Raw genomic sequence first — 21,119 nt, 5'->3', positions numbered from 1 at the left:
TCTGCAAGAAGCAACAGTAACATTTTGGTCCATTTGACACACATTCCTGCTGTGTCCAAAAATGTCTGCACCATAGGCATACTGCAGATTGTTCCCTTGTTTTAAGGAGTTTTAAGAAGTTTGCCTCGAACATGAATTCCTTGCACCGGAAGCCTGTGAGGAGAATGTCTGAACCAATACACCACAATCCTCAATTTACCCTTTTCAGTCACATGCTGTTTTGACATGTCACTTTGGATCCGTTTATAGTCCCGATAACTGACCAAAGACATTGCCATCATGCTCAGCTGATATACACTTTGTGGCCAGGCACTGAACCTAGATCTTTTGGCAGGACAGTAAGATTGCAGGGCTGGCATGCAAAGCCTTCTTCAGGTTGAACAGGCCCAGGCACTGGGAGCGAAAGCGTGTATCAAAGAAGGCATATAGGAAGGGGTTGAGGCAGCTGTTGACGTAGGCCAGACAGGTGGCATAGGGGTGAGCCAGGAGGAGGAAACGTAGGAAGGCACATGAGTCTGGAGCCAGGTTCAGGTAGGAGAGAGCGTCAGCACTCTTCAGCACATGGAAGGGAGTCCAACAGGCAGCAAACACCACCACCAGTGTGGTGATGGTCCTCAACAGTCTCCACTTGCGCTGCTCTTCCTTGCGCAGGCCGTCGAAGTGGCGGGAGACGGTGCATCCGATGAACCAGTAGCACACCATCATGGCCAAGAAAGGTAGAAGAAACCCCAAGACCGAGGAGCAGAGGCTGAGGCCGGCCACCAGCAGGCTCTCTTTGTTCTTATCTGTCACCACCAGGCTGAAGTCCATGACACAGGAAGTCCGGTTGCTTGTCTCCTCATGTTTGGTGCTGCGGAAGATGAGAGTGGGCGCAGCCAGTAGAGCAGACAGGAGCCACATCACTGTCAGGGACGCCCTCATGTGACCCCGGGTACGAAGCTGTGAGCTGGACATAGAGGACACAATGGTTGTTATACTGTAGTTAACAAAAAAAATAGCTAAATGAAAATAACTGAATTTGAACTAATCCAAATTTTATAAAACTGAAATAATATAAAAAATATACCTGAAACTGTATTGTTTGTTTACAAAACTTTAAAAAAAAATAACTAATCATAGAGAAAATTTGCTTAGTTTTAATCTTTCTGCTTTATTTCATTCATAAAATAACCCGCGGTTAAAACTAATCAAAACTATATTGAAACTAATCAAATCTATATTGAAATTGAAAATAAACAGGTCAAATCAAAACTCTAATCACCTTGAGGAGGAGCGTACGATGGCCAGGTAGCGGTCGTAGCTCATACAGGTGAGGCAGTAAACGCTGGCATACATGTTCAGATGGACCATGTAGCTGCTGATCTTGCACAGGGCCACTCCAAAGGGCCAGTGGTAGCCCATGGCCGTGTACACTGCCCACAGAGGCAGAGTGAGCACAAAGGTCAGGTCGGCTACAGCCAGGTTGCAGATGTAGACGTCGGCGGTGCGCCGCTTGCCCTGTGCTCTCCACACGGTGAAGATGACCAATCCGTTTCCAGACAGGCCCAGGATGAAGATGAGCATGTAGAGCAACGGGATGACAGAGTATGAAGGTCCCCACTCTGAGTAGTCACACAGCATGCTGGACGTCTGGTTCTCCTCATAGTCATAGTACTCATAAGCACTTTCATTCTGCATCTCCATCTCCATTTTGTTCCTCTCTGATTTAGTCTGTGCAGGTTACAAATTAACGAAACTTCAAAACAACGTCCACAGTGTGAAGCTACTTCTGATGGACGTGATCCCAGGACAAGTTGTCAGTGTGTTTCACATCTGAGTAGTCTGACCCTTATATAGCCTTGATGAACTGCATCCCCTCCTAGCCCCACCTCCTAGGTCTAGTACATGCCCAAGCAGCCCCCAGCTCCCTCCTAGGACATGCCCTAGTGGCCTAGTCCCATCCTCGGACATGCCCAAGCCCCCTCCCTCCTAGGACCCATTGTTCCTCAATTGGGGGTAACCCCAGTTGTACACAGGGTACTTGAGAATAATAACTAATGACAGAACATTTTAACAAAGGTCAAACGTTTTAACATGCTGATCTGTAAATTGTTAAAACAAACTTGACCAGCACAACTGTTATTGAAAATAACAGTCTTTCGAAGTCCTCCAACACACACATTGTCTAAGACAAATGTCTTCCTTCCTCGGGAGACTAATAAAGTATACAATACAATACAACCATACATCTTATTAAAAAGTCTCTCCCTAAGTCTCTTTATTTCAATTTTTATATAAAAGCAACAAAATAAATTCCCGTTGTGGTTTGAGTGTTTGTTGAAGTTGATTAATTGCACAGAGTTACCATGTGGGGGTCCCCAGGGGTCCCCGGACCTCCAAACCCCTGAAAATGCACCCACAGAGGCAACACGATTCCAACGAGCCCACCCCGTCCAAACCGGTTGAGAAATGACAGTGGGTCATTAGTTACCATGTGGGGGTCCCCAGGGGTCCCTGAACCTCCCCGAACCTTGAGACCCTCAAAAACGACCCCCAGGGGGGCGGCATGATTCCAACGAGCCCACCCCCGTCCAAAACGGTTGACAAATGGCCGACTGACTGACCTATACACGGACTGTCCGGCCTGTCCATGGACCGGCCGGATCTTTTGGATTTTGCCCTTGCTGGGTTTGTAGTTGAAATACCAGTTCACTGAGTTTGAAAATGACACAGGGTTGAAATGATTAAATACAGTTGTTCAGGTGACAGCCATGGAGGGGTCAAAAGCAGGGGGGGGGGGGGGATTTGTGCTCTAATAGTATTGACCTTATATAAAAAAGCTGAGAAATTGTTCACAGACCTCAATAGTTTTAAAAATAACACGCGGTTTATCAATATTTTTGGAAATCATCTCAGAGAAATGCTTTGACTTTTCAGCTTTAACAATTCTTTGAAATGCTTTCAAGCACTCCTTCAGAATGTCATGTGACACATGGAGCCTCTCTTTCCTCCACCTACGCCCAGCCCTCCTACATTCTCTCCTGGCAGCACGGGTGGTGTCGTTTAGCCAAGGCTCAGACCTGGGTTTGGGACGCATGGCTTTTAACTCGCGACAGTGTCCAAAACGCCGGCACAGGTGGAAAGAAAGGAAGATGTGAGTTGGTCAGTGTCTAAACCCTCAGAGAGGCCATTGTCAGCCTGAGCTATGCTATTAAAAGCAGAGGAAAACAGCGCGGCAGTAGCAGGCTTCACAACACGACAATGCCGTGCAGAACCGCATGAATTAAAAGTGTCACAGGGCAATGCAAAATCAAAAGTGACAGGAAATGATCATAACTGACGGGAGCACAACATTGAACATTAGCGATTGGCAAACCATGAGAAATCACAAGATCACGCGTATAGTCCCAAGTACATGTATAGGTGCCATGACATGTTGAACAAGGTTAAAAGCATCAAGTACATCCATAAAATCTTTAACCAGTGGCTTAGACTAGATACAATCTCTAGAATCTTAGAGATGCAATTGGAATCTCCCACTAATAATAGTTTATCGTACTTGATCAGAACGGCAGCCAGGAAATCAGAGAAGTCCTTTATAAAGTCCTTATTATATATCGGCGGCCAATACATAATTGCACAAAGCAACGGGTCAAATGAGCTCAAAATGTGTCTATGGGCTTTTCCATGTTATGAGCCCTCCTCGTGTGTCTGTTTAGATTACCACTCATAGCAAAGGCCTTACCACATACGTTACAAGTAAAGGGCTTTTCCCCTGTATGAGTCATCATGTGTTTTTTCAGATCACCACTACAAGCACAGCCTTTACCACACACATAGCAAGTAAAGGGCTTTTCCCCAGTATGAGTCCTCATGTGTGTTTGTAGATGACTATTTTGAGTAAAGCCTTTACCACACACGTTACAAGTAAATCGTTTTTCCCCTGTATGAGTCCTCATGTGTCTTTTTAGATTACCATTTTGACTAAATCCTTTGCCACAAACTTTGCAAGTAAAGGGCTTTTCCTCTGTATGAATTCGTGTGTGATTTGTCAGATGTGACTTCTCATTAAAAAAAATGCCACACTCTGTACAAAAATAGCTGAAGTATGTTAGTTTTGGTGATTTCGGTGATTTCAGGTCCTGGGACAGCTTGTTACTCAAAGACAATCGTTGTCCTTCCACATGTGTCTTGTGTGATTTCAGTGTGTTTAAAGTTGACAGACCTTCACTGGTCTCCTCCGAATCATCACTGTCTTCAGTGTCAGATTCAGAAGAGTGTGACGAGAGGAGCTGGTTGTCACTAGTTGGTTGTGATGTTCCACAGTCCTCTACATCAGCTTGTGTTGTCATATGTTGAGTTGAGGTGCTGGCTACCAGCCCTGTCGCTCTGTTTTCATCATCATGATCATCTTCACTTTTCATTGCTAGTAATATCAACGTTGACTCATCAGCCTCCTCTGGTCTTTGAAGTATCTCCTCATGTTCCTCTTTAATCTGTGGAGGTGGTTCTTCCTCCTGGACCAGACCGGAGCTCCTCTCCTGTTGTTCAGTGAAAACCTCCTCTTTACACACAAGGAGGTACGGGACATCTAGAACAAAAAGACAGAGAGAGAAAAACATTCAATGTTTGAACTGTTTTATTGCTTTGATGTTTGGAGGCACTTCCTCTTCTCCATTTCTAAGGGTCGATTCATACTCCTATTTTAGAGCCGAATAAAAGTCGTTTCGGTTACAATGTGACGTCATTTGACGTTCGGGGGGGCGAGTACCGTCCTAAAGTCGTCTCTTCAGTGCTATTGAAAATGTCTGACGAGCCAAAATCATTTTGGCACTACAGCGCCAAAACAGCGGTAAAATAGGAGTATGAATCGGCCCTATGTCACAAGTTGTCTTTTATCAAAGGCAGTTTTCAGGTTGTTGACACAATTGGACAGAATTTACTCAAATTATTAGGTTATATTATTATTATAAATTAGCCTATTATTAAAATTGTCCCAGGGTTCTTGCACCATTTTGAAAGTAAAATGTAAGACTTTTTAAGACCTCAGCGAATGTAATTTAAGACTCAAATAAATGACGCAACTCTCAACAATATCTTCCTATGTTGAAATTAGCTAATGGTTGGGCGGGCCAGTGCGCCAGTAGGAGGGCCAGCAGACCACCGTGGCCCATCATCATTAGGCTACTCAGAATTGGAGATGCACAATATTGTTTTTTTAACCGATATTGATAACTTCCTGCTTCTCAGGGATACTCAAATAGATTTACCTGTGGGCCACATTACAAAAATGGCAAGGGGCCAGGGGCCAGTAGATAAAATTACGACATTAATGATACTTGATAACTTCTCTCTTTCAATTGCTTTATTTTCGCAAAATGTTTTCAAGTACAATGTGCATGCACACAATATGTAAATAAATAAATGTGTTACATTTTCTTGCATAAACACAAATAGCTGTTTCCATAACTGCACAAATTATTGCACATAACATGAGTAGCTGTTATAATAACATAATAACATAACATGAGTAGCTCTTTGCCTGCCTGCCTGCCTGTCTGTCTGTCTGTCTGTCCATGAGTAGTTATTTGTCTGTCTGTCAATGAGTAGCTGTCTTACTGTCTGCCTGTCTATGAGTAGCTGTCTGCCTGCCTGTCTATGAGTAGCTGTCTGTCTGCCTGCCTGCCTGTCCAATTGTCCATGAGTAGCTGTCTGTCTGCCTGTCTGAGTAGCTGTCTGCCTGCCTGCGTAATTGTCCATGAGTAGCTGTATGTCTGCCTGTCTATGAGTAGCTGTCTGCCTGCCTGCCTAATTGTCCATGAGTAGCTGTCTGTCTGCCTGTCTATGAGTAGCTGTCTGCCTTCCTGCCTGTCCAATTGTCCATGAGTAGCTGTCTGTCTGTCTATGAGTAGCTGTCTGCCTGCCTGCCCAATTGTCTATGAGTAGCTGTCTGTCTGTCTATGAGTAGCTGTCTGCCTTCCTGCCTGTCCAATTGTCCATGAGTAGCTGTCTGTCTATGAGTAGCTGTCTGCCTTCCTGCCTGTCCAATTGTCCATGAGTAGCTGTCTGTCTGTCTATGAGTAGCTGTCTGCCTTCCTGCCTGTCCAATTGTCCATGAGTAGCTGTCTGCCTGCCTGTCCAATTCTCCATGAGTAGCTGTCTGTCTGCCTGTCTATGAGTAGCTGTCTGACTGCCTGCCTGTCCAATTCTCCATGAGTAGCTGTCTGTCTGTCTGCCTGTCTATGAGTAGCTGTCTGCCTGCCTGCCAGCCAGCAAGTTGGTTAACAGAAAATAAATTGTTATGGCTGAGTAAAATAAAATACAATAAACACAATTTGCCTGAAAATAGATTACCCAGCTATGACCTTTTTCATGAAAAAAAATGAGTAGTGATATGGCTGACTGAGTAAAATAAAACAATCTACCTGAAAATAGATAGCTAAAAGTGAAGAGCAATTTCCGCAATTACCATTTTCGCAATTTCCGCAATTTCCATTTCCACAATTACCATTTCCGCAATTTCCATTTCCGCAATTTCCGCAATTTCCATTTCCACCATTTCCGCAATTTCCGCAATTACAATTTCCGCAATTTCCATTTCCGCAATTTCCGCAATTTCCATTTCCATTTCCAACTATTAATGGCAGCTGGGTTTCATCATTCAAATAAAATAGAATTCTGTCCGTTTAGCTATAAAATTATGTCAGGGAATAGGGATACACAGTATATGTCTTTCATTTGCATTGCATCTCCCCCCCCCCAAGCTTTTATTTTCGTTCGAGTAATAGTACAACTCTAATAGTATTACTTATAATAATGTAATTAAAGATAACTTCATTCAGATTTATTTATTTTTATTTCATTTTCCAGATTTTTTTTCTTCTTTTTTTTAGATTTTCATTGGTGGGCCAGTCATAATGGTCCCGCGGGCCTGATGTGGCCCGCAGGCCTGAGGTTGAGTATCACTGCTCTAGACCGATAACTGATAATAAATACAAATACAGTGTATATTATACATAACAAATTATAAATATATATATATATATATATATATTTTATCCCACGATTTTGTAACCCATTTTTCACCCCTGTGTCAATCATCTAATGTGATCCTGGGCTCTACACACCCTCCACCAACCTGGGGAGAGCAACGGACTTAACTCATGCTTCCTTCATGCTTGAGTGTCCAAGTTGCTCCTTTACACCTGACAGGGGGGAGTTTCCCTGGTTGGACGTAGCGCGTGGAAGGAACACGTTATTCCAACCAGTTCCTTTCCCCTCCATCAGGCGCCCCGGCTGGCCAGGGGGAGGCAGTTTAGAGACCAGGATTACTGCATGTTTTTGTGAGGGTACCTACCCTAGGGGACACGGGGAGAACATGCAAACTCCACACAGAAAGGCCCTTTCACCAACCCCGCCTTCGGGTATGGGCACTGATGACGCGGAGGAGGAAACACGCCGCCAGCACCCACAGCGCCCCGAGCGGGAATCGAACCCAGAACCTTCTAGCTGTGAGGCGACAGCACTACCAACTGTGCCACCGTGCCCCTATAAATATATATTTTCAAATGTATATTAATCTGTAGTATAGTTTCCAGCAACATCTCATCATAGAGAGCCCCCCTTTCTCTGATCTTCGCCCCATGGCCGTGTTGTGGGGCAAACTGAGGTGAACGGCGCTTTGCATGTGTAAACTTTCTCATTTGCCGACTAAAGATTGAACGGAAAACAAATGGAAAGACGAGGCTTGCACTGAACATACCATACAAGGACAAGCTGTATGAGGAAGAGAGCTTTATCTCCGCAAAACACACAGAATGGAAGGATGATTTTGACAGCTAAATGCCCCACTTTCACGGCTACTATGAACTGATGCCTACTTTATTATTGAAGGAACGATCATAGGCCTACATGTAATTGCTTCCATAGTGAAACATCTGCAGAAACCTTTCATGCCCCATGTTTATTTTACATCTGCTAGTGGTGGGTGTTCAAACAGCTGATTCACATCCACAGACTAGTGCAAAACAGAAAAGCGTCAATACTTTTTTCTAGTTGAGTGCTGCACTGCCCGGCCTATGTAGTAATGTATTTGATTGCCCATTTGCCTATGATAACACATGGTAGGCTATGATTCAAGACACCTCTAGATCCGGTGTTTAATCTCCACTTTAACTCTGTTCATTGAGAATAGCTGATCTGCAGCTCACCAGGCTCCCTCCCAGGCTGTGGGCTGTGTAGATTGGCTATTTTAATAAGCTATTTCATTGACAGTTGACCTACTTTTACCTCTTTTGCAGTGCAGTGGCATGATGTAATTAATAATTTGGGACCACTTGTGTATTTTATAAACATTTTAAATGGCTTTCATATATATATGCAGGCCAAAGAGATCTTCCCCAGGGAAAGGAAGGGACCGCACACTCCAGAGACTCAGGACAAGATGGTGCTTGCATACATACACAGGTGTGATTTTCACCGTCATTTATAGTGACAACTAGGGATGGAGCTCGTTAATGTTTTATTGATAACGATTACCTTATCGAACAGGCTTATTGAGCCGGGTCCTTATCGAGCCCACTATCGAGCATTTGCTATTATTTTGTGGAAAGAACATAACCTTATTTTTATTGGCCAGTTGTGAGAGTTTGTATGCCAATAGTTTAGGATCTGGCTAAGATATGTATGCACATCATTTAGGAGAGAATATCTCAACTGTTCTTAGCTAATATGACCGCCGCGAAGAACTTGGGAACTATGGCTAATTCTCTATCCGGGACGAAATACCTGAAAATGACCACACCCTATTTAAAATGACCGCTAGTTGAACCATGGCTCTTACTTATAAACCGTAAACTAAAATGTTCAGAATACTCATTAGACCGGCACATGGCGGTCATCTTTCCACAACTAGCCACAATTTGCCATTGACTCACCAACATTGCAGCTGTACAAAGTGTTTGTTTCATAAAAGTCCAACATAGACATGTTGTGAGCCACTTTGTCAAGAAATTCCTAGCGGGTGATTTTCTTCTAAGTGTCAGAGTTTGGAAGTGCTCCCTTTCAGTAACGCAGTAATGCATTATGTGCAAATTCAAAACAGGTGGTACGCAGGACCGTTGAGTGATTATTCAATGAGCGCTTCCAAACTCCAATACTTCGATAATCACCTGCAAGGAATTTCTTGACATAAATTAGCTCATAACAACTCTACCGTGGATTTTTATGAAACAAACACTTTGCAGATAGAAATAGGATAATTAAAGCTTTTCTTACAGCTGCAATGTTGGTGAGTTTGACATAATTTAATACAATTAGATTGGACTATGTCAGTTTGGATGTATGGGCAAATTGTGGCTAGTTTCCACCCTGCCATTAACTTCTGGAAAGATGACCGCCGTGTGCATTATGGTCTATTGCAGTGATACTCAACCTCAGGCCCGCGGGCCACATCAGGCCCGCGGGACCATTATGACTGGCCCACCAATGAAAATCTAAAAAAAAGGAAAAAAAATCTGGAAAATGAAATAAAAATAAATAAATCTGAATGAAGTTATCTTTAATTACATTATTATAAGTAATACTATTAGAGTTGTACTATTACTCGAACGAGGGGGGGAGATGCAATGCAAATGAAAGACATATACTGTGTATCCCTATTCCCTGACATAATTTTATAGCTAAACGGACAGAATTCTATTTTATTTGAATGATGAAACCCAGCTGCCATTAATAGTTGGAAATGGAAATTGCGGAAATTGCGGAAATGGAAATTGCGGAAATTGTAATTGCGGAAATTACGGAAATGGTGGAAATGGAAATTGCGGAAATGGAAATTGCGGAAATTGCGGAAATGGAAATTGCGGAAATGGTAATTGCGGAAATTGCGGAAATGGTGAAAATGGAAATTGCGGAAATGGAAATTGAGGAAATGGAAATTGCGGAAATGGAAATTGCGGAAATTGCTCTTCACTTATAGCTATCTATTTTCAGGTAGATTGTTTTATTTTACTCAGTCAGCCATATCACTACTCATTTTTTTTTTCATGATAAAGGTCATAGCTGGGTAATCTATTTTCAGGCAAATTGTGTTTATTGTATTTTATTTTACTCAGCCATAACAATTTATTTTCTGTTAACCAACTTGCTGGCTGGCAGGCAGGCAGACAGCTACTCATAGACAGGCAGACAGACAAACAGCTACTCATGGAGAATTGGACAGGCAGGCAGTCAGACAGCTACTCATAGACAGGCAGACAGACAGCTACTCATGGAGAATTGGACAGGCAGGCAGACAGCTACTCATGGACAATTGGACAGGCAGGCAGACAGCTACTCATAGACAGACAGACAGCTACTCATGGACAATTGGACAGGCAGGAAGGCAGACAGCTACTCATAGACAGACAGCTACTCATGGACAATTGGACAGGCAGGAAGGCAGACAGCTACTCATAGACAGACAGACAGCTACTCATAGACAATTGGGCAGGCAGGCAGACAGCTACTCATAGACAGACAGACAGCTACTCATGGACAATTGGACAGGCAGGAAGGCAGACAGCTACTCATAGACAGGCAGACAGACAGCTACTCATGGACAATTAGGCAGGCAGGCAGACAGCTACTCATAGACAGGCAGACAGACAGCTACTCATGGACAATTAGGCAGGCAGGCAGACAGCTACTCATAGACAGGCAGACGGACAGCTACTCATGGACAATTAGGCAGGCAGGCAGACAGCTACTCAGACAGGCAGACAGACAGCTACTCATGGACAATTGGACAGGCAGGCAGGCAGACAGACAGCTACTCATAGACAGGCAGGCAGACAGCTACTCATAGACAGGCAGACAGTAAGACAGCTACTCATTGACAGACAGACAAATACGTAACTACTCATGGACAGACAGACAGACAGACAGGCAGGCAGGCAGGCAGGCAGGCAGGCAGGCAAAGAGCTACTCATGTTATGTTATTATGTTATTATAACAGCTACTCATGTTATGTGCAATAATTTGTGCAGTTATGGAAACAGCTCTTTGTGTTTATGCAAGAAAATGTAACACATTTATTTATTTACATATTGTGTGCATGCACATTGTACTTTGATACATTTTGCGAAAATAAAGCAATTGAAAGAGAGAAGTTATCAAGTATCATTAATGTCGTAATTTTATCTACTGGCCCCTGGCCCCTTGCCATTTTTGTAATGTGGCCCACAGGTAAATCTATTTGAGTATCCCTGGTCTATTGAGTATTCAAACATGAGTATTCTGAACATTTTGAGCATCTCAGAAAATCTGTAGCTCCAAAGGTTTAGAAGTTAGAGCCATGTTTCAACTAGCGGTCATTTAAAAAAGGGTGTGGTCATTTTCATGTATTTCGTCCCGGATAGAGAATTAGCCATAGTTCCCAAGTTGTTCGCGGCGGTCATATTAGCCAAGAACAGTTGAGATATTTTCTCCTAAATTAAGTGCATACATATCTTAGCCTGGTCCACTACTACAGTTCTAAGGTGTACACACACACACACACACACACACACACACACACACACACACACACACACACACACACACACACACACACAAAATATGCATATTATGCTTAATATATTTTAATAATCTTCTCTTTCTTTTAACCAACCAAGACATCCCTTTGCATTACATTTTACTATAGGCCTTATACAGACAGAGGGAACTGTTCATTGTGTACCATGACTTTAAAAGTGAAATGTATACATCATCGTACGGCGGTGTCGCACACCAAAAATAGCCAAAAATATACAATATACAATAGACAAAAAGATAAGCTCACAACAATGGTTGTTCCGCTGCAGCAGCTGAGGCTCCTGTTGTTTCAACTCGATGCAGACATGCAAAGGTATCGTATTTGGGTTTAATACAATGCATTATGGACGGATGTCTATGTATTGTTAATGCTCCCTTTCGTGCTTGCAACAACTGTGGTAGGCTACGTACATTATTGCATTTAGCTCCCCTCTTGTCTTTTTTTTTATGTTACCAAACGTACGTTTGCCATACTTCCACCATGGCAAACGATGACGAACCACGCAACCACTCGTTGCGTCCAAGCACCCTTTATAGCGAGCGGCCCATGACGTCAGCCGCTGCGGCTGTACCCGATAAGAGGCTCGACAAGCCAAACGCTTATTGATACTCGGGTCTCGATAAATGCCAAACCGGGTTTGTAATGGACCCGATTTCCGGGCTCCATCCCTAGTGACAACCCATCACCCCATGATCAGATAACTCCGCCCCCATATGTGGCTATACAGGTCATACATACAAAGTCAACATCAAAGTGGGCAGGTAAAGAATGCAATATACGTAGATACAAAAAATGTGACAGACAATAAAATACAATATTAACAAGAAGCCCAGTGTGGTGTAAACATAAGATGTGCTTACATCCACACAAAATGTATATCTATACATATTCATATTAAACATGACACTTAAATTAATTAATCTGTTTGTTCAATACTATTTTTATAAAAATGTAATCTAGGCTTTCATTAAGGCCATGTGGCTCCATTGAGTTCAATGTGAAGATCCAGTAACTCTCACATTGTATCTCTCCCCATTACGACCAACACGGGGGCTCCGCAAGGGAGCGTGATTTCACCGGTATTGTTCACGCTGTACACAAGCGACTGTAGGAGTGAGTCAGATAACACCTGTGTTGTTAAATTTGCAGACGACACAGCTATTGTTGGTCTGATTGAGGATGATGAGATAAGCTATCAAAGAACAGTAGACATTTTTGCTGGTTGGTGCAGGAGTAACTTCCTTCAGCTGAATATCAAAAAAACTAAGGAGGTCATATTTGACCTTAGGACTGGTGCTCATGCACACCAGGAAATAGTCATTGGTGGGGATGGGGTAGTGATTGTGGAGGAATGCAAGTACTTGGGTAGTGTACAACGATTGATTCCAAGCTGACATGGAATTCCAACACTCATTCCATCTATAAGAAAGGTCAGCAGAGGCTGCATTTTATGCGCAGACTGAGACTGTATAACGTTAAAAAAAATGCTATGGCACTTTTTCATCAATCCTTTGTGGAGAGTGCATTGACATTTTGTTTTGTTTCATGGTATGGCTCATTATCATTGGTTAATAAGAACAAACTCCATAAAATCATCAGCGTGTCCAGCAAAATAGCTGGGGTACGATTTGAGAGTATGACCTCAATGTATAATGAGACCCGGGTACTCAGGAAGGGGAAAGCTAACACACCCAAACACACCCGTTACACAGCCAATACCATCTTTTACCATCAGGGCGACAGTACATGGTAAGTAAGTAAGTAAGTAAAGTTTATTTATAGAGCACCTTTCACAGACAATTACAGTCACAAAGTGCTTTAAAAATTAACAATAAAATTAAAACAAGTCAATAGTCAATAAAACAAGTTAAGAACTAAATCACTAATAGAGTAAGACATAAAAATATAAAATAATATAAAAAGTAGAGTCAAAATAAAGCAATCAACATTTAACCAGGCCAGCTGTTTAAAAAGGTGAGTTTTCAACAGTCCTGAAAATGTCCACAGAATCCTGCAGTTCTTAGGTGGAGTGGAAGCTCATTCCATAGCCTAGGGGCAAAACCTGCAAAGGCTCGATCGCCTTTGGTTATTCGCTTTGTCTGAGGAACAACCAGCAAAGCCTGTGATGTGGATCTCAGTGACCTGCTGGGCACATACGGCTGGAGCAGGTCAGAGAGATAAGGAGGTGCCTGGCCATGGAGGGCTCGTGTGTAATGACTAGAGTCTTAAAATGTATTCTGTAATTAACTGGGTGCCAATGTAGGGAGGCAAGGACGGGTGTTATATGACAGGATCTCCTGGACCTGTTCAGCAACCTAGCAGCTGTATTCTGAACCAGTTGTAGGCGATCTAATGCGGTTTTAGACAGACAGGTAAACAGAGAGTTACAATAATCAAGACGTGATGATACAAATGCATGGATAATAGTTTCTAACTCCGTGTGTGAAACAACTAGGCATGTAACGATATATCGTAGATCGATATATCAGTGGAAGTGATATGGAAATTGTGAACCCACCACTTGGTTTAAAGTCAGAGGCTTGGAAACATTTTGGCTTTCCTAGGACAACAAATGAAAATGGCGCTAAGGTAACAGACAAGACACACACAGTATGCCGATATTGCAAAAGGCTGGTTCCCTACAACACCAATACAAGCAACATGATGTCGCATGCAAACAGATATCATAAAGAGAAGCTCCAGGAAACCCCTCCAGCTACACAGTCAGACGGTGACTCATTGCGACCGACCAAACCACACTGACGAGCGGGTTTGGAACACCTCTACCCCCCACGGGTGCAAGATCCCAGCAGATAACGAGGTGCATTGCTGCCTTCATGGCACTTGATATGAGACCGTTCTCCGTTGTTGAAAATGTCGGGTTTAAGAAAATGGTGAACACGCTGGAGCCGAAATATAAAATCCCGTCACGCCCGCACTTCAGCGAGAAAGTAGTGCCGAAGCTTTACAGAGAAACGAAACAAAAAGTGATTCAGCGCCTCGAAGATGTGTTTTGCTCACACTTTAAACCTGGCCTCGCAGGCGGGTTTGAAAGTTAATTCTGTCCACCGCTTGCTGGGTCGTGTGAGGCGTGTGGCAGCATTCTTTCACCGAAGCACTACTGCAGCTGCTGTGCTGAAATCCAAACAAGAGGCGCTGGGGCTTGGTGAGCACAAACTCATCATCAACGTCACAACCCGCTGGAACAGCAGTCTGGATATTCTTGAAAGATATCTCGAACAGCAAGAAGCTATCGCAGCAACTCTCAGCACCGAAACAATTCGAAGGTATGGTGAGGATCTGGATACACTGAGTCCCCAAAACATAAAAGATGCCTATGAGATTGTGAAGATTCTGAAACCCCTGGAAAAAAGTCACCAAGGTGATGTGTGGTGAAAACAACCCAACGGTGTCTCTTATTGCACCATTAAAGCACATGATTGAGAAAGAACTGTTACCCCAAGAGAGAGAGTCAGCCGTCCTGCCCCAAGAGAAGGAGTCAGCCCTCGTGACCAGCTTGAAGAGAGCCATCCACACCAACCTGTCCAGCAGGTACACAGATGACATGGAGTACCTGCTGGAGTACACCGCATTAGACCCCAGATTCCACACCCTGTCTCATCTATAAGAGGAATATAAGCTTTATGCTTCAGCTCATACCTTTTCGGTTAAAACTAGTCACTGCGTTGACTAAGTAATGTAAATTGAGCAATGTAAATTGCTTAAACCTATTTTGTTTATCTGTTTTGTAAAAATGACCGAAATAAAGATTCAAACTCAAAAAATCTATAAGAGGAAGAGAAGCGCACTGATGTCTACCGGAGGCTGAAGGAGAAAGCTGTGCAGTTTTACAACCAGGTATTTATTTACTCAACAATTTATCTCCCTTTTTAATACTTAAAATGTTTTATTGAGTATGAATTAATATTAATTTTATTGTGTTAATGCCTGGCTTGATGGTTTATGGTATGGCCAAGTCTATCTTTCTTTTCTAGATTCCTTCCTGTCTACCAAGTAGTTGTTTCTGTGATAAATGAGACCCCTGTCTATTTGACTTTTATTTTTTCCCCTGCTATTTACAGGCCACTCAGACCACCAGTGATGATGCGATGGAGACAGATGGGGACGTAGCAAGTACCAGTGGCCGCACACCTGTATATTATCTATTATAACTCCCAAGACCAGTTCATATATTTGTTCAATTTCAACCTTATTGATTGTTATTTTGACTGGTGTACTGATGTTTCTGTTTGAGAAGATGATATACCTTTGTACGGACATCTCCCATCCCCTCAACTCTGAGTTCAAGCTGCTTCCCTCTGGCATTCGCCTAAAAGTCCAAGGGGCCAAAAGCAACAGGTATAAGTTCTCCTTCGTGCCTGTAGCTATGAAGGCTCTAAATGCCGATAGAAGGAGGTAAATTGGATTTGTATTAATTGTATTATTTTTTTATACAACTTTCTGGAAAAGTTATGAATTATAATGTTACACTGATACCTTGAACTGCCATCCTGTTTTAAATGTTCTATGTGTAGTATGTGCCTTTTTGCTGTGTTTTTGTGTTTCATGTTACCTGCCTGTGTTATGCCTTGCTGTAAACCAAATCGCCCCACGGGGACAAACAAATAAATGAACCTGAACCTGAACCTGTATTTGGTTTTTGATAGATTTAATGAATTTATATGGTTCATTTACATCAAACCAACCCTTTAGAATCTCCAGGTCCCTTTCCACTGCATGCAGGAGCTGCCCGAGATCAACAGGCGCTCCCAGGCTGTGTAAGTAAGTAGCCTAAGTACATTTTATTTATAGAGCACCTTTCGAAACAATGTTACAAAGTGCTGTACAGTGGTCAACAAGGTAAAACAATCATGTTAAAACAGGGCCAAGAAACAAACAATAGAAGGCAAGAGATTGAAATGCAGATATGGTCAAGTAAAAATACATCATAAAATAAAGTTCTTAAAACCGTCGACAGACTCTGCATTTTTTAGCTCAAAGGGCAGGGCGTTCCACAAAGTGGGAGCAACCACTGCAAATGCACGGTCCCCCTTAGTTTTGAGTCTAGTTGACGGAATAGACAGAAGGCCTTTATCAGAGGACCTGAGAGATCTTATGTTTGGCTTTGCATGCAGTTCGGAGATGTAAAGTGAAGCCAGCCCGTGTAATGCCGTGACGGGCAACCAATGGAGTGCAGCAAGCACGGGAGTAATGTGAGATCTGCGGTTTGTGTTAGTGAGAATCCTGGTAGCTGTATTCTGTACTAGTTGAAGTTTATGGATAGAGGAGGAGCTGAGGGTGGTGTAATAGAGTCCATTACAATAGTCGAGGCGGGAGGAGATGAAAGCATGGACGATGCGATCCGTAAACTTCGTATTTTGGATAAAACTTTGTCTTGAGCATCGGGCGTTACTAATAGAAAGGACAAATAACTTCGTCCCGGCGATGGGGGTGTTAAGTGTCCGAAAACCAAGCAGCCTTGAGTGGAAGTGGCTTATAAAGCCCTCAAGAGCGAAAAACTCGATTGCCTTGTGCAGCCCCGCTCTTTGTCCGCATGGAAACCGCTACCTACGAATGCAAGTACCACCACAAATAAATGATAAATAAACTGCTCTATCTTCATCTGATGCAGAATAGACAACGCTCCAACTGATGTCCACAGTTTACCCCACGTGAAAAACTATAAATTAATAAACCACGCAAACAAAACACCTTTTAATATGTATATGAAATGTCCTTTTTGACAATCGCGCTGTAATTCCTTTTAAATGTCCATATTAATGAAATACACATGTCACACAAACATATACACGATGCAATGCAATATAACTACAAACAAAATAACAGGTAACACAATGGCATGATGGTAACCATGGCAACGAATGGTGTCCTGTTCCTAATCAAGGGAACTTGATTAATGTGGAAGGTCATCTCATTCCAATATTTAAGACATCTTTTTTGCCAAATCCTTTAATATTAGTCTAATTACTATAAATATAAAGGGTAAACTTTGCACAATCAGTCATCAGAATTATATTACCTTAATAATAGGCATCAATTTTGGATTTTTCCTTTAAAAAAAGCACTCCTTCTGATATGGAGAGATACACACTAAAGAGTGCGTGTACCAAATTTGGTGCTTGTTTCCACCGTGTAACGATTTGAGCCATTTCATGAAGGTATTACGCCCTACTATACCACGTTCCTCCCGACATGTAAATATTTCTGACAACAGGTGTCCTTGCAATGATGATACTAGCAGTGTGTGTGTGTGCTTACTGTGTGTGTGTGTGGGGAGGGGGGGGGGGAAACAAGTCCTCTTAAAGTGTACGCAGATAACGGCACTGGGAACTGGGATTTATGCTAACAGCTAGCAGCACAGAAATAATTAATAGCTTAGTTTACAGCAGGGCTATTCAACTGGCGGCCCGCGGGCCAAATGCGGCCCGCGGAGCGCCCCCTAGTGGCGGCTACTAGGGGGAAAGTTACCTGTAACTAAGAGAGAAAGTTACAGGTATGATGTGCGCGATATATAAAGTGCTAGATTATCATGACAGTAATCAGGCATAGTTGTTTCTAGGGGTGGGAGGCGAGGGGGGCAGCCCCACCCCATGGGGCCCACGTGGCCCGTGACCCGCAATTTTATTTGCGCACGCATGAGACTGGACCATGGTCTTATTCAAAACTTATTTATTATTACTTATTTGTGGACCTTCAGCATTTTTTGTTGAGGACCCCTGGCCTACATATACATCTTTGTGTTTGAACACAAAATGCATTTGTAAAATCCAATAAAATCCGCGCTTCGCGCGCACGCTGTGCGGCCCTCCACACACAATCATTCTACCGCTGTGGCCCCCGACCTAATCTAGTTGAATACCCCTGGTTTACAGTGTGGTAAGATCAGGGCCGCTTTTAGGGTAGATCGAATGGTGCCGCCGCACAGGGCCTCGCGCTAGGCAGCTTTTTTTCTTTTTTTTTTAGAAACACTTTCCATCTCAGAGTCAGAGCTAAAATAGGCAGGGGCGGCGCATCGCAGATCGCATCGCAGATCGCAGTTGATTTTTCACCTATTTAAGTTGCGGTCGCCTCCTCCTTCCAACCGCCGTCACTTCTTAATCGTACCGTTAGGCGATGCCCGGCTGTCCCGTCGTGGGCCCCCCTGTTGTCCCCCTCTGCGCTGCGCTGTGCCATGCTGGCTTGCACTGCACAATTAGAGCAGATCTACAAGCTCACAATGCGTTGAAGCGCGACGCGTTGTGAGCTTGTAGATCGGCCGCGCCACCGCAGAACATGCTCTCGACCCCCCAGGCTCCAAAACACGGACATTGGACAGAACTTTTCTCCACACTGCTGTTCAGGTGTGGAACAGCCTACCAGAGCATGTAGTGGACTCCATCACAGACAACGGCCTTCAAGCCTTTAAACGCAGAGCTCACAGACATCTCCTGACCACCCCTCACACTGACTGTTGAGCTGCAGTGAACCATTTGATTGGCCATGTATTACTTGGCTATTGTTCACAATTGCATCTAATAAAAAAAATGAAAATAAAAAAAACGCATGGAGTCGAATTATACACACAATGGAAACGAAACAAGTTGAACACATGTAGGCTAATTGAGTGCACAACGGCTCCGCTCACAAACAAAACGACTCGTCACTCGAGTGAAGTGAAAAGGTATGCTGTCATGTCATGTAGGACAGGTTGTGTGTGGACAAAAAAAAGGTTTTATTTAAAATAATTTGTCACGCATGGACCTCTCTCTTGCTCTCTCTCTCTCTCACTCTCTCTTTCAGTCTCTCTGTCAGTCCAGTCAGTCAGTGTCATGATTTCACAATTTTCTAATTGAATTTTGATCGATCACAAACTGTCTGCAGGCAATCAAGCAAATGTGATACTTAATATTTATAACAAATGACAGCAACACAAGCAACTGTTCATTTTACGTTTATAACCAGTAATTTGAGCTGCACTGCAGTGCAGACTGGTTGGGTGGTGGTTATCAGTTATGATCAGGGCAACAGGTTTGTGTTCCATTGGTATTTGTTGTAGAGTAATACATAGACAAGTTAAATTGCTCATAATATAGATCATCAGACAGTGTCAGCCCCAGAGACCCCTCCTGTGACAGCTTGCTTGACATGACTCATGTCATGTTAACTATAGCTTCCTTACAACAAATAAAATAACATAATGTGGAGGACCACAATTTCTGCATTCACACTGTTAAGCTGCTAAATTAGGCAGTGCATGTCAATTTCTTACTCATTGGAGATGAGAACCTGGCATAATATTTGAAGGAAAGGCAAAAGTAAGTATTAATTCATTAATTAATTCAAAATTGCGTGCATGCTTATGCGCGTGCACATTGTTCCCCCCGACATCTCGCACAGGGCCTCGCATAGGGCCTCGCATTTCTCCCAGACGCCTCTGGGTAAGATGTGACGTGTCATGAGCTTGTAGATCGGCTGTTTTTGGAACAGGCTTTCCAAACGTATAAAATGTTGTCTGAATCATCCAACAGAATAAAAGGTTCAATGCCCAAAACAGTGTTACAATAGAGAAATAATCTACGACACATGTCCAAACTTTTTGTGCCATGTTTATATAGTTTTACATAACACAGATAATCAAGATCAAAAACCTAAATTGTGGTGGTCTTTAATCAGTTGATGTTGATATTGTCACATTATGTGATTCCACTGCTTTAGTATCCTGGATTAGAATGAGGGTTCCATTGTCTGCACGTTATATCATGTGTCAACTCAAATGGGTTCATGGGTAAAATGTGCATGTATTACTAACAACTAACCACTTATTTCCTGGATGATTCCTCATTCTCTTCAGATGTGTAGTATAACCCTAGGAACATTAAGAAGGAACATGCACGGGGCGTGGCACGGTCCTCTGCGGGATGTTTGCACATACTCAGTGTAAACAGGAACTGTGATGATACTCAGTGTTAACAGGAACTGTGATGATGGAGTGTTCCAGCAGAGGTGCTAGAGGTGCATGGGAGTTGCTGACCCTGAACTGAATTAATAAAAAGGATATAAAAAAAAATAGTACAATGTTGATTTTGTTTTTATTTTAAAAAGTATATTTTTGATCATTTTCATCAGTGGATTTTGTGTATTTTCCATGTTTTGATGCTCGCTTTGATTGTAGTACATGTGTTAACCCATTCTGGGCGGGAACCCCTTTTGGTGTTTTAAGCGTTATACTTTAGCTCATACTTTTAGCAGATCTACAAGCTCATGGTGCGACACCGAGTGCCACACTACGAGCTTGTAGGTCTGCTATTTTTGAAAAATCTTGAAAATGTTCCGCAAATCTTTGAATATATTCTTTCAGAGCGAACGTTTTTAACTAAAATCTCTGCTTTTTATTTTACATTTGAAAATGGAAGGGTGACTGCTGTTGACTGCTGTTTAATTCTCAACTGTTCTGGATCTCATTATTTACATCAGAAGTTATGAGCTTTCTATCTAGCACCTCTGCTGGAATGCTCCATCATCACAGTTCCTGTTTACACTGAGCATGTGCAAACCTCCCGTAGGA

At 42.8% G+C, this 21,119-nt stretch overlaps 1 protein-coding gene across 1 annotated transcript; it reads right to left on the bottom strand.

Annotated features, from left to right (window-relative positions):
• Positions 1-318: 318 nt before the first annotated feature.
• Positions 319-1,620, bottom strand: LOC308309966 (apelin receptor B-like; the record flags this gene model as incomplete). The annotated part of the gene is made up of 2 exons (XM_080755972.1): positions 319-946; positions 1,262-1,620. 2 exons carry the CDS (start codon positions 1,618-1,620, stop codon positions 319-321), a joined length of 987 nt encoding a protein of 328 aa, XP_080612098.1.
• Between the last annotated feature and the right edge of the window lie 19,499 nt (positions 1,621-21,119).

Source organism: Protomyctophum bolini, assembly GCF_963924005.1.
Source record: "Protomyctophum bolini genome assembly, chromosome: 22".
Taxonomy (NCBI): Eukaryota; Metazoa; Chordata; class Actinopteri; order Myctophiformes; family Myctophidae; genus Protomyctophum; species Protomyctophum bolini.
This window is presented reverse-complemented; position numbering and strand designations above follow the sequence as displayed.